The sequence below is a fragment of the Eublepharis macularius genome, chromosome 1, assembly GCF_028583425.1.
Source record: "Eublepharis macularius isolate TG4126 chromosome 1, MPM_Emac_v1.0, whole genome shotgun sequence".
NCBI classification, from domain to species: Eukaryota; Metazoa; Chordata; class Lepidosauria; order Squamata; family Eublepharidae; genus Eublepharis; species Eublepharis macularius.
The window spans coordinates 80,974,517-80,988,089 of record NC_072790.1 but is presented as its reverse complement, the minus strand read 5'-3'; the positions used below and the strand labels follow the sequence as shown (position 1 = coordinate 80,988,089).

The following is a 13,573-nucleotide window of genomic DNA, read 5'->3' as shown; positions in this document are numbered from 1 at the left end:
CTTAGAGAAAAAATGGGATGTGAAAGGAGAACTGTGGCAGTTTGAGAATTTCTAAAGTGTGATGTTGTGAATAGAAGAGAGAAGTGACTTTACCATCAAGGGGGAAATTTAATTATTACAATCTAAGCTAGTATTATGTTTAAGAAAATCTGATTTAGAACATACAGTTTAACAAAGGAAGAGTAAAATGGATATATTAGAGGATGCATACTATATATTATATACAACGTACTATGGTGTATGGTGTTAGTACATCATACAGTATACTATATTGGGCTGTTTAGTTATGTTATATTATAATGTATGCTATGCTATATTGTATGGTATAGTATACAAAAAAATACTATATTGATAGTATATTTGATAGAGTATATGTATAAAAGAACCGGAATATGCTTAGAGTAAGAGATATTATGATATATGTGTTGTAGAAAAATACAAGTGAAATAGAGCTAAGTAATAAGAGGGGGTAAGGGTTGGAAAGCTGTTGGAAGTCAATAGGGAGGGGGGAGGGAAAGGGTGGGGATTAGAATAAATGAGATATAAGGGGAATGTATGTATTAAATTGGAAATTTAAACTCACCAATAATTTTTTTAAAAAAAAAGAATGACAGAGACAAAGACAGGAAAAGGGGCGATAAAAATCTCTTATGTCCGTGTATCCCATCCCATTCCCATGGATAGCAGCCATCCATAGAACAGGAAGGTCCTAATGTAGAACCTGAGGTTCAAATAGAAGGTTTGGGGTAATCCTGACTGTGATGTACAGTAGGCAATTGGAGATGTGTTCTTGTTCTTCCAGGCTACTCATCAATGACTCACATTCTTGATGGGAAAAGCGAGCTATTGACTTCTTTTACACAGTGTATGTCTATTGCAACCAAAATAAATGGCACTTATTTTTAACATGGGTTTTATTAACTGAAAACTGGTGCACATGAAGTATTTTGCTGTTTACAATCCAGGAAAACAGCCCCTTTCTTAATCCATTTGCATATTCCAGACTGCAATTTCATAAGCAGAGAGCGAAAGTAAACAAGGTACACCACCATATCAGCTGCTTCACAAATAAGTTTAAATTTAAACAATATGTCCTTGACATGTTAGATAACATGTCCTTGGCTCACACCTGCAATAAAACAGCTGTAAATGTAACTGTAATTTCATACAAATCATACACAAAGTTAGCATCACAAAGCAGAAAATGTTAGTGGTGTCTGCAGTTCATATAAAAAAATTAGAGGTGTTAATCAAATCACTAAGATCAGTTAGGATCAGACTGCTTTAACAGGAATTTCCAGAGAGAGACAGAGAGAGACCCCAGCAAGTGGCTCTATCAAGGCAAGTAACTGCTTTCCGTTGCCTCCTCTGCAGAGCTTTCCTTGGTGCTCCCCCATCCAAGTACCGACCCTGCTTAGCTTCCAAGATATGATGAGATCAGGCTATACCACGCCACTTTCATTTGGGATATAAAGAAACTGACTGAGATTCTCAGCCTTCATTTTTTAAAAACAAGTTGCTAGGTATTTCAGATCCACAGAAGGAAAATGTGCACACAGTTCAGTGCACATCCAAACTGTTGAGTGAGAAACACCTGCTCCCACCTTCCACTGTTGTAGGCAGTAAGGAAAAGCACAATCATATGATTGACAGGCTTGTGACATCTCGTCCCAACAAGCTTTACTATTATCTGTGAAGAAAACATGAACAAATTCTGGTCTGGACTAATTATCAGGTAAGAAACGACCAATTAAGAAGATTTGTTCTATGAACTTCCCCCCCAATTTTTATCGTAGCTGCCTCAAAAGTAACTGCTGCTGCTGCTACTATTAGTATTATTTTCATCATTGCTCACCCTAGGGTCTCAAGGCAACCTACAAAATTTAACATAATATGTTAAAACCAATGTAATAACAGATAATAATAATAATAATAATAATACTAAAATTAAATTGAAATATTAAGATACATTAAAATATATGGCTCAGGACCAACTAGGGGCCAATGTTATTATAACTGACGTGTTTGGTTTGCATAATTAGCAAACAATTTGAGTGACATCCAAATTAAACTCTTGAAATCTAGAGGAACAGAACATGGCAAACTTCAGATATCACATGAAGGTATGTTGTTGTTAAAATAACCAAGACACAGCAGCTTCAATTTTAACAAGATTCATTAGCAAAACTAAAATGCTGTGTGGTTTTGACCCTGCTTGGGCCCAGGGCAGTTCTCTTTCATTTATGGATTTCTGCCATCTCCCAGACTATGTGTTTATATATGTGTTTATATATTTTTATCGAATCATTTTTATTTATTATTTTAATGCTCAAATATTTTAATGTTTTTGTACACTTCCTTGGGGATCCTATTTGGATGGAAAGGTTGTATAGAAACATAAAAATCTTCTAAAGAACTAAATAAATGTTTTAAATAAATAAATAGATAAATGATGATGCAGTGGGAATAGCTATTTTATTATATTCCATACAAAGATCCCTGCACATTTCACGCACCGCTGAGTCATGGGATCTGTAAAGCAAGTGCACAATGAGAACAACTTTAGAAAAGGCTGCTTTATAGATTCCTTGATAATGCTCTGTGTTACACATATAGGGTATAGATGCAGAGGAGTTAGCCATGTTAGTCTGTAGTAGCAAAATCAAAAAGAGTCCAGTACCACCTTTAAGACTAACCAACTTTATTGTAGTATAAGCTTTCGAGAATCACAGTTCTCTTTGTCAGATGCATGGAGGGCAAGAAGAAACTGGTCAGATATATAGGTGGAGAGGGGAGGGCGGAGTAGATGCAAACAGTAGCTTCTGATATGGAGATCAGTTTGCTTCAGTTAAGGAAGTCAGTTACTTCTGATATTGAGATAACCATTCATAGTCTCTATTCATTCCCAGCTTGACTGAGTCAAATTTACATATGTAACAAATTTGTTACAAATTTTCCTATGTAAATTTGACTCAGTCAAGCTGGGATTGAATAGAGACTATGAATGGTTATCTCATTATCAGAAGTAACTGACTTCCTTAACTGAAGCAAACTGATCTCCATATCAGAAGCTACTGTTTGCATCTACTCCGCCTACTTTGCATCTACTCAGAAGCAAACTGATCTCCATATCAGAAGCTACTGTTTGCATCTACTCCACCCTCCCCTCTCCACCTATATATCTGACCAGTTTCTCCATGCATCTGACGAAGAGAACTGTGATTCTCAAAAGCTTATGCTACAATAAAGTTGGTTAGTCTTAAAGGTGCTACTGGACTCTTTTTGACATATAGGGTATGGAATATAATAAAATATTTTTGTCCAGTTATACCATTGTTTTTCTTCTCTGCCTGAACTTTGTATTGTTGGAGCCCCCAATTTTTCATATATGAACATAGGCAGAAATCTTATTCCATGCCCTTTTTTGACAAAATGCTGATCTGGGTTCTGGTGATTTATACCTGGAAAGCAAATGGTGGCTTCTTAGTCCCTCCCAACCATGTTCTAACTGCAAAGAAATCTTTTCTGAGGCTTCCGGGCCAAACAGAAATAGGATGTCCAAGGAGTAAATGCAGCATTTTGAGAGAACAGCCCTCAACAGATGGTGAACTGATATTGTAAATCCATGCTCATAAAATGATTTATGTGTTGGTGGGGGCGGGGGGGGGGAGTCCAGACTGTGTTTTAGTCTGTTTCTGAAGGACATGGTTGTCATTGACTACAGCTGTTTTCACATGGCTTACGGGCCTCCGGTACGTTGCACAAAACTCCTGGCAGACAGCGTCTTCCTGTGCGAGTTCATGCAAAACTCCTAGATAACATTGATGCATTTCGCACTAGGAGCTTACCGCGCCTTTTTTGCGCAGCAAATGCGATCGCGTCTGCATCGCATTTGCACCTGCGCTCTTCACACTTATAGAAAGTTTCGAGTTGGCGTTTGACAAATCTTCTCACCCACCGCTTTCACACCCGCCTCAATTGGCTCGCATTTGTTGCGCTCTTTTTTGGCTGGCATGCGCAGTGTTCCGATGGGAGGGGAATGTTCTCTTTTTTTTAAAAAAAATTTTGCGCAAGCGTGGTAACGTTTATGCGTTTCCGCGTTTCGAAATTGTGCAACGATGTTTGCTGTGAAAGCTCTGATTTTGGCCTGGCTTCAAATAATCCTCATTTATCTGAGGCGATCGATTGAAGCCACGAACAGCTTTTGGCTCCGTGTGGTCAAAAGAAGGAGGACAAGGCATTCCTCGTGGGCTCTGCATGACATACACCAACAACCACAGCGAGTCCACCGAAGCAGCAGAGCACGAGCACGATGGATCGCGCTGGCAGGTATCCGTGTTCCAAGACGCTACTGGGTCTATCCCAGAAGCAATGATTGGTGGGACAATTTTGTCACCGCTATATGGGATGACGAATTATGGATACAGAACTTTCGCATGGCCCGGTCCACCTTCAATGAGCTGGTGGCATGCATTGGCCCAAGACTGGCAAGGCAGGATACCAGACTTCGCCGTGCAATCCCCGTGGAGAAGAGAGTGGCCATTGCTATCTGGTACCTGGCCAACTGCTACCACTACCGGGGCTGCATGAACCAGTTCGGCGTGGGACTGTCTACAGTCGCAGGGATAGTTCTGGAGGTTTGCTTTGCTATCGAGGCAGAGCTGCTCAGCAAACTAGTCTGCTTGGGACAAGATGTGGCAAAGGTAAGTTTCCCCCTATCTCATGCCTGGACCTTGGCGGCATGTTTTAACCTGTTTAAGTTTCGGCTGTTTAAAACAAGGAATATGAATATGATATGAAGACTTTTAAATTTATAAATATGATTGAAACCAATACTCGTGTTTAGATTTTCAAGATTCTGTCTGACTGTCTGTGTGCTGATTGAAACTTTCTAGATGCTTTAAACTTAACTCTCTTTACAGATCATGGCTGGGTTTCAGCAGCTTGGATTTCCACACTGCATTGGGGCAGTGGATGGCACGCACATCGCCATTTGCCAATTCAAGGGAAGAGGTCATGAGTATAGCAACAGAAAAAAGTTCAACTCAATCCTGATACAGGGAACAGTGGACCATACAGGGCGATTCATTGATGTGGAGGTCGGTTGGAGTGGCCGCAACCATGACGCCTTTGTTTTTGCCAATTCTGCCATCTGTGAAGCCATGGATGCTGGGGCATTTGTGCCGGGAACCCATGTCTCACTTTGGAAGGGGTTGCTGTGCCTCCACTAATAATATCGGATGCGGCATACCCCATGAGAAGATGGCTGATGAAGCCTTACGGCACACCATCCACCCCTGCGGAGCGGCACTTCAACAAATGTTTGACCCGCTCCAGAAATGTGGTCGAACATGCTTTCGGTCGGCTGAAGGGCCGTTGGAGGTGTCTTAGATCATGCCTGCTGGTTGCAGAGGAGAATGTCACCAGCATTGCCATGGCATGCGTTGTCCTCCATAATCTGTGCGAGCAAAAGGGACATGGCTATGTAGAGGACGATGCACCATTGCAGCAGGTGCAACTCACAGAGGACCAACCACCAGTCCCCGTGTGGCCTAGACGTCACCTGGAGCAGGGAAAGGTGGTTCGCGATGTCCTCGCCAGGCATATGTTGAGTCAAGTGCAGCATCAGTAATTCACTTGCCATTGCATGTTCCCCGGGTGTGCTTTGTTTTTTCTGGATTAGTGCACCACTTAAGCGTCGGATGTCATGTGTGCAATCTCAATTCCTCTTATAACCGAAACTGATTTTACAGCCATTTATGTTTGTGTAGCTGAGCTTTAGTTTGTTTAAGAGCATCTTGTGCCACCTCCAGGTTTGCTCCGCATGCTTGGATGCGGGCTTCAGTTTGTGACTTTCGAGTGATTAATGTTCACCAAGACATCAAGCTTTGTTGTTGAGCAATCATCACGAAATCGATCACAGCAATAAAGGTTGACTCGTGCTGCTGTGAAGTGTTGAATTAATGTTCTTTAACGTCACCAAGAAATGACAAATAAATTTGATTTGAACATTTTGATTCATGAGCAATCAGGTCTGGTTCTTTCAAGTTACTGTAGATTGAATTGAGTGTGTGGTTTTTCTCTCCCATGCAAAGATTGGCAGGAGTGATGTTGAACAGTTTTTCAAAACTGTTTGCTGTTTTTGAGTTCCCACCACTGAATGCGCGTTCTCCTCAACAATCAGGACGAAGCAAAAATTTTCAAATGACGCTTGAACTGCAGGTGGATTGAGTGGAGGACAAGTGAACTGGGAGAAACACACTTGCCCTTCAAGTGTCATTTGTCAATAGTGGCTTGGCCAACAGTGGCAGACAAGTGAACAAATTTGCATGGGTCGCCAAGTTTCTTAAACTGGTCATCCACCCACCAATACACACACCGAACCTGCCTAAATGCAGTGGCAAGCAGAGGTGATCGATAATTGTGGGTGACAATTTGCAGCTTGCCCAAGAGGCAGTTTAAATGGACCGCAGCAGTCACCCCAAAAGTGCTTTTCAGGGCCGCATTACTGCACTGCTACAAAGATACATTTTGAGGAAGGGGACCATAGCAATACGGTCCTAAATGTGATAAGAAAAATAAATACTCCATGTCAAGAGTATTCCTTGCCATGAACAAAATCCTTTGTCCATCCAGACTGCCTGTAGTTGTTATTTGATCTTGATAATCAACAAATTGGTACATTGTTTTGGGCGGTTTTTTGGGCCACCGGCGGTGGCCTTCAAAAAAGCAGTGGCAGCATGAGAATGTCAGGTTTGGATTGACAGTTGGCCTTGTCACCCAAGGTTGCTGTGCAATCACCTGTGTGGTTTCCTCCATTCCCCACTGTTCAAGTTTTGCCCCATTGTTCCCGCAATGTTCAGGGTTTTCCCCCCCATGATCGCACCCCTGTCTGCATGACATTTTTTCGTGGCGTGTTTGGACTTGTATGAACCATCTCTTTTTTAAATCTAAAAGGGATAAACGTTGAAACGTTTAGTCACAAGGCCAGGCAGTTAAGAAAATGCCTGTCGACGTGTCCACGCCCAGATCCTGGACGGCCAATGACTTTCGGCCCAATGTTCTGTGCGTGCGTGCGTTACTTCCTGCGGGTGATCGGTAATCGATACTTGAGAGAGTGTTCCCTCCTGATCCTTGCTGGCAGAAACTGTTTTCGGGGAAGGGGCAAGGAAACGTTGAAGGAGCCCTCTGCCGAGACGTTTCAGCGTTGCTCTCATCGGTTTCGGACAGTCAGAATGCCGTACCGGAGAGGAAGGGGAACCTTCTGGCAGCACGAAGAGGTGTGCTTGCTGCTGGATATTGTGCTCCGTCTGGGCTTCGCGCCCGACCTCATGTCTAGCACGCATCAGAGAAATAGATCGGCATACGCTGCTATTGCGAGGGAGCTCCGGGCAGAAGGCTATGCTAGGACACCAGACCAGTGCCGCACAAAATTTAAAAGACTGAAGTGCGACTTCTACGACTCCCTCGAGGCTTGGCAAGGTCTGCCGCGCCGGAGCGGGCAGATATCTCATCACCGTTCCCTGATGCGGCTTTGGGTGGCTGCTGGCCGTCCTCGTTGGGAGGACCGCCATCATGAGGGTAAGTATCATCATATGTTGGAACATTGCTATAACTTTTTTTTTTAAAACACAAAAACAAAATCAGGAAAAGTGGTAACGTTGCAATGCTGGCAACCCTCCCTCCTTTTTTGGAGGTCGGAGTCTTCTTAGCAATGTAGGAGGAAAGTGATGGCAGAGTTGTTTGTGGAGATATGTGCCCAAGTCCTAGCCTGGCAAGTAGTGCATATATGCTGATGAATCCCCTCCCTTGAAGCAGAGCCTTGTTTCCCGTATAGAGGGGTTGGATTCCAGACACATGCAAACCCACAGAAATTCTGCCCTAATCTAAGCCACCAACTCCTGGTCGAGAACAGTGATTGCGTTGTTGGATGGATGATTTCATAACTTCGCCTATTCATTTCGGGGGCTGAAACACACCACAATTTTTTTTTTCTGCAGCAACATCATACCGCAGAGAGGATGAGGTGACCATCTTGGCCAGCGAAACACGCCAGCATGAGGGGCACGAGGAAGAGGAAATTCAATCAATGGAGGAGGAAAGCAGCAGTGAAGGTGCGATGATGGGAGGTCCCTCTGAGGTTTCTTCGTCTGAGGACCAAGGTGGGCCATCAATTATGCTTAGTGTTATCATGTTTCTCTCATGCGTGGAGGGTGTATGTTTTCTCTCACCCACAATTACAGCCATTGCTTACAGATCCAGAGGAGTTAGCCGTGTTAGTCTGTGGTAGCAAAAACAAAAAGGAGTCCAGTGTCACCTTTAAGACTAACCAATTTTATTGTTGCATAAGCTTTCGAGGAACACAGCTCTCTTCATCAGATGCCTGATAAAAACAGTTTTGATCTGGCATCTGATGAAGAGAGCTGTGGTTCTCGAAAGCTTATTCAACAATAAAATTGATTAGACTTAAAGGTGACACTGGACTCCTTTAGACGTTGCTTGCTTTTTCTCCCCCACACAGAGCAATGCAAAACCACTGATGCAAGAGAAAGCCCGTCAGAGGGCAGCCCGTCCTCCCACAGCATTGACGCATTCATAGATCTCACTGTGGAGCCCCAAACCACCGCGGCAGCAGATAGCCCTTCAGAAGGGACTTCCTCCACCCACGGAATGGAACCCTTCATTGACCTGACAGAGGATTCCCGCAATGATGATGCCGGGGACAGCCCTTCTAATGGAGCCACCTCCTCCCACAGAGTGGAACAGCTAGCCGTGCAAGCGGAGGAACACCGAACCACTGCACTCGGAGATAGTCCCTCAGAAGGCACCATATTCTCCCGCATAGCTGAGCAGTTCATGGAGCTTGCTGAGGGTCCCCAAACCACAAGGGCCAGAGACAGCCCTTCTGAAGGCACTTCAGCAGCCCACAGAGTCGAACATCTTCCCGAGCTTGCTGAACAACCACAAGCTTCTGGTGCCACAAATGACACATCAGAGGTTACCTCATCCTCCCACAGAGCGTTGGAGATCACAAACCTTGCTGAGGAACCACAAACCACCACTGGCAGAGATAGCCCCGGTGAAGGCACCTCATCATCCCACACAGTGGATCCGGTAACCCTGCTTGCAGAGGCACCCCAAACTTCCGCTTCAGATGGAACCTCATCACAGCACAGAGTGGCCGAGCTCGGTGACCTTCCCGAGGAACCCCAAACGACCACAGACAGCCCCTCTGCGGGTGCTTCCTCCTCCCTCAGAGTGGATCATGTTGTCGAGCTTGCTGGGAAAGTGAAGCAGGTGGTGGCAACATGTCTCCGTGTGTGTGAGTTTTTATTTTAAATGAAAAAAAAATTTAAAGGCACCATATCAACCATGACTTATCCAATGTGTTGGGCATTGTTTGCCAGATTAAAATTGGGGTGGAAAGGGAAATGGCTGGGGAAGAGTAGAATTTTTTCCTTGCCTTAGGAACAACCACAAATTTCCCCTGACGCATGCCATTTCAGTCAAAGGATTGCACTGCAATGGTGTTTGATTTCGGCAAAAGTTGTCATGACAAAAAAACCAGGTACTACAAATTACCGTGCTGGACACCCTCCAAAGACAGGGTTCAATGGGAGGTGATGGTTAGTGATCTACCTTTCAGTGACTGTGATTTTTATTTTCCCAGTGAAAAAGACCAACAGGAGGATTGACGGCCTTGAGAGGCAGCTGAGGATTTTGAGACAGGAAACCAAGGAGGATATCGGCAAGCTGAGGAATGACCTGGACAAAATAATCCATCAATCAAAGGAACAGTGATCATGTTTTAATGATTAACAGTAAAAAGTTTTAAACGGCACAAACAATAAATAGTTTGGTTATGTTATAGCAGTTAACATTAAAAAATTTTCAAAAAACACACACAATAAATATGGTAGTCATGTTTTAAAATTTCTCAGACCAAATAATACCTATCCACAATCAAACTGTGAAACCTATCTGAAATGTTTATTTATTGCCGAAGTCAACTTTCACATGAAGTGACCGGGACCAAACAATCTCCCTTTTCTGATGACTCAATGCAATTGAGTTGTTGTTTCCCCCTGCCTCTCCTCCTCTTCCCTCCTCCAATTTTGTGTCCCTGGGGCTGTGATGGGTTGATCCAGGCAATTCCACACTCTCAGCGGGTGTGTGGGAGAGTGAAAAAAGGGAAAGGGGAAATGAATTTGGCCGTGGCCCATGCCCTGCTCAACTTCCCCAGAAAGGAGTGATATTTCACATTTCAAAGGTTTTTCACAAATCAAATTTCTTGCTGGGTTTAATCACACGGCACCTCTTTCTGGGTGGGTTCTCCTGTGAAGATCTATGCACACTTCCCCTTCCACATGATGGTCCTGGCATGGCTTGGTGACTCTGCTCACGGTTTCCCCCCAGCAAAATTTCGGTTAGGGAGCTTAAGGCACTGACCGCTCTGTTGATGCCCTCAAAGTTCTGCTGCTGCGCCTCAATGAAAGCCTTTCTGTCTTCTTGTGCCTCCCTCATAGTGTCCTCATGCCTTCTCTGCTCCGCTTCCAGAAATTGCATGCGCCACTCTCGGCTCTCCGTCAATGTCTGTTTTCTTTCCTTGGCATTGTTGTTCTCCTCTCTCTCTGCCTGAGACAACATCTTTTCTGCCACGGTGCTAAGCAAGGCCACACGTCTGCTTCGGGTTCTAGCCTTTTCTAGCCGAGATGCAGGCGACATCTGTGCCGTGGTTTTTGGTGCGGTTTCAACGGGCTGATTTTCAGCGACTGAAACCAGGAATTGAGAAATTGGTGTGATTGTAAGAGAGAAATTTGTTTCTGGAAAGGGTTGAAGGAATCACGACCGCAAAAGCACACTCACCCACATTTTGACGACCGCCGTCCTCATGCTCCTCCGGGATTTCATCCACCTGAGTCAAGTCCGAATCTGTGGGAATGCAAAGGAAAAAATTTTTCTGATGATTGTGTCAGAATAGAGATGCCAGAGGTTGAATCTGGTTTTCCAGTTGAAAGCGGCAGCCAGTGAGAGCAGACAAAACTAGAGCGAGGTGGACTGAAAGGGCAAGTGCGGAGGCGAGTCTCACAGTGTGTGGATGCTGCCACAATTCAGCCCAAATTATTATAGCTAATGCTGTACATGTGAAAGGTTCCAGATTCTATCCCTGGCATCTCCAGATAAAGAGTCTTGTAGACAGAATTTGAGACTGACATTTCTCTGTCTAAGAACCTCAAGATATGTCACCAGCCCAGAAAGCAATATAATGAGTGACAGCACTTGGGGTTATGCCACTTCACATGTCAATGAACCAGCATTTGTGGTTTCCGGGGACACCATCCGCACTCAGAAGAGGGAACATCACGAAGTTAGCGCACATGTTCTCAAAGGCAATGCAAGATATATTCAAGCAATAAAACATGGATGTTTGGGCCAAGCAATAGTTCTTTGATCATGAAAAAGCAGGTTTTTCCCCCCCCAAAAAGGTGGGACTGGCAAGCCAGCCAATTCCGCCTTCAGTTTATTTTCTGAAAAATAGAGGCTGTGATGTGATCAAAGAAATTATTGCTTTTCCCAAACCTTCATGTGTGGTTGCCAGCTCTGGTTTGCGAAATCCATAAAGATTTGGGTGCAGTGCCTGTGCATGGCAGAAGCTCAGCCACAGCATGCGATGTTATGCCATAGAATCTGTCCTACTTTGATGCCATTGTGCCCAGGGAAAACCCCCTTTGCAGTCCCGAGATTGGCCGTAATTCCTGGAAGATTCCCAGCCCTTCTGGAGACTGGCAACTTTAAATGCTCGAACAGTTGAAGTGGCATACAAGTAAGAGCAAGGTAATAGAAAACAATTATGTTCTTTGACAATGCAGAACTTGAGTTATGTGCTTTGTCGGTGCCCAACCTTCCACTGTGAATGTTGGGCGCACCCACGTGCACCGTCAAGCGAGAGACAGTTTTGTGGCTTTCTTTCTGTAATGACTTTGGCAAACATCATTTTTAAGCTGACTGTCTTCTCTACTGTGGAGGCCCTCTAAATCAATCATCCAAAGTAATTCAAATCAATTAAGTTAATTCATTGACAGTATGATCCTAATGCCCTTCTAAGACCACCTTTATCTAGAAAGAACAGAAATCCTCACGCCAACGGTGTCTCTGCCTTATGCACCCCGTCCACTCTGCCAAACAGGATCATGGCACTCGATCTTACCTTCTTCTCCCACCTCTCCCCCATCACATGCTTCCATCAATTGTTCCTGGTCAGATGCAGCCCCTGGAAGAAACATAAGCGTAAGTTATATTTAGGAAAGTTTGGATATTAGTGATGCGAGTATGAATGGAAGACTCTTGTCAGAATAACATGTATTGTCCAGTGATGTGAACTCCCAAGTGGCTTGACGATGTCACAGGATAACAGGTTCCCACACATCTAATGTCACCGGTGCATGTCCAAACTTGTTGATTACTGTGACTTCAGGGTCGCTTCTGCTTGAGTTGTTTTTCACGGAATAAATCTGCAGGTGAGCAAAGGATCACTTGAAAAATCCATACCCACCACATCCCCCCACCCTAGGCCCCTCTTCACACACCCACCATTACAAGTGCCAACACAGATAGATTGCTTTGGCAAGGGCCTGACACCGGCAAAGTTCATAGGAAGAATGGGCATTGTCAATCTGTAACGTTATAACGTTTCGCCTAGTGGTCACATCCCTCCCCAGGATTCTGCCGCTTGACCCACAACAGCAGGAAACATACTTACCTTGATCGTTTGCTGTGACATCCACAGATTGTAGATTCAGGGTCACCATCGGGTGGCTAAACAGTTCCTCGGACCCCTCAAATTGAACTGGTCTCGGAGTGTCGGCACGCGGAAGGGAGAGGCTTCTGGCCACCCGTTGTGGCCTGATGCTGGCATCGCCCCTGAAGATACGATGTAGCTGGGCATAATATGGGCACGTTGTGGGTGCATTTCCAGATTTGGAGTTGTGTGCCACCACTCGTTTGTATTCTTGGCGCATCGCTTTGGTCTTCGTCCGACATTCCAAAGCCGTGCGCTTGTGCCCTCTTGCCGCCATCTGCTCCGCGATCTTTTCGAAGACGTCTATGTTTCTGTGGCACATTGACAGTGACTCCTGGACCTTCTCCTCTCCCCAGAAGTCGATGAGATCCAGTGTCTCCCTCTCCCTCCACGACACTCCTCGTCCAGCCATTTTCTGCATCGCCATCTGAGCCGTTAGATAGACCAGGAATGAACTTCTCCCGCCCAGCAGTGCTCGAGCTCTCAGTGGTCCGGCTTGGTCACATGACCCAATTTTCGTGTCTCGCAGCACGCAACACCCTCTCCTGATGTCGTTTTTGTTGTGTGATGAACGTTTAAACGTTAAAATGTTCAGTTTAAAGGGTGAGAAAAAAAAAGGGATTTTGTGGCCATCGGGAGTTTGATTGTCGGAAAAAACATGTGCGCACAATCACGACATGAACGACTCTCCCGCCAAGCATTGCTCGAGCTCTCACTGGTCCGCCTTGGTCAAATGACCCGATTTTCGGTTCTCGAGCAATGCCCCTCAGCAAA

General features: G+C 44.7%; 1 protein-coding gene across 1 annotated transcript; it reads right to left on the bottom strand.

Moving 5' to 3' along the window:
• Nucleotides 1-10,270: 10,270 nt before the first annotated feature.
• LOC129341479 (uncharacterized) lies at nucleotides 10,271-12,928 on the bottom strand. The gene is made up of 4 exons (XM_054996695.1): nucleotides 12,761-12,928; nucleotides 12,209-12,512; nucleotides 10,867-10,932; nucleotides 10,271-10,772 (listed from the first exon to the last, which is right to left on the bottom strand). The coding sequence occupies exons 2-4, from the start codon at nucleotides 12,282-12,284 to the stop codon at nucleotides 10,276-10,278; spliced, it is 639 nt and encodes a 212-aa protein (XP_054852670.1). The 5' UTR covers nucleotides 12,285-12,512; nucleotides 12,761-12,928; the 3' UTR covers nucleotides 10,271-10,275.
• Nucleotides 12,929-13,573: the final 645 nt, after the last annotated feature.

Bases quoted from the DNA above. Each gene is read 5' to 3' on its own strand.
- LOC129341479 (XM_054996695.1), bottom strand. From the start codon at position 12,284: ATGTTTCTTCCAGGGGCTGCATCTGACCAGGAACAATTGATGGAAGCA. The intron at 10,933-12,208 runs GTAAGATCGAGT...GCATTCCCACAG, and splicing joins GGGAGAGGTGGGAGAAGAAG to ATTCGGACTTGACTCAGGTG. The intron at 10,773-10,866 runs GTGAGTGTGCTT...TCCTGGTTTCAG, and splicing joins CGGCGGTCGTCAAAATGTGG to TCGCTGAAAATCAGCCCGTT.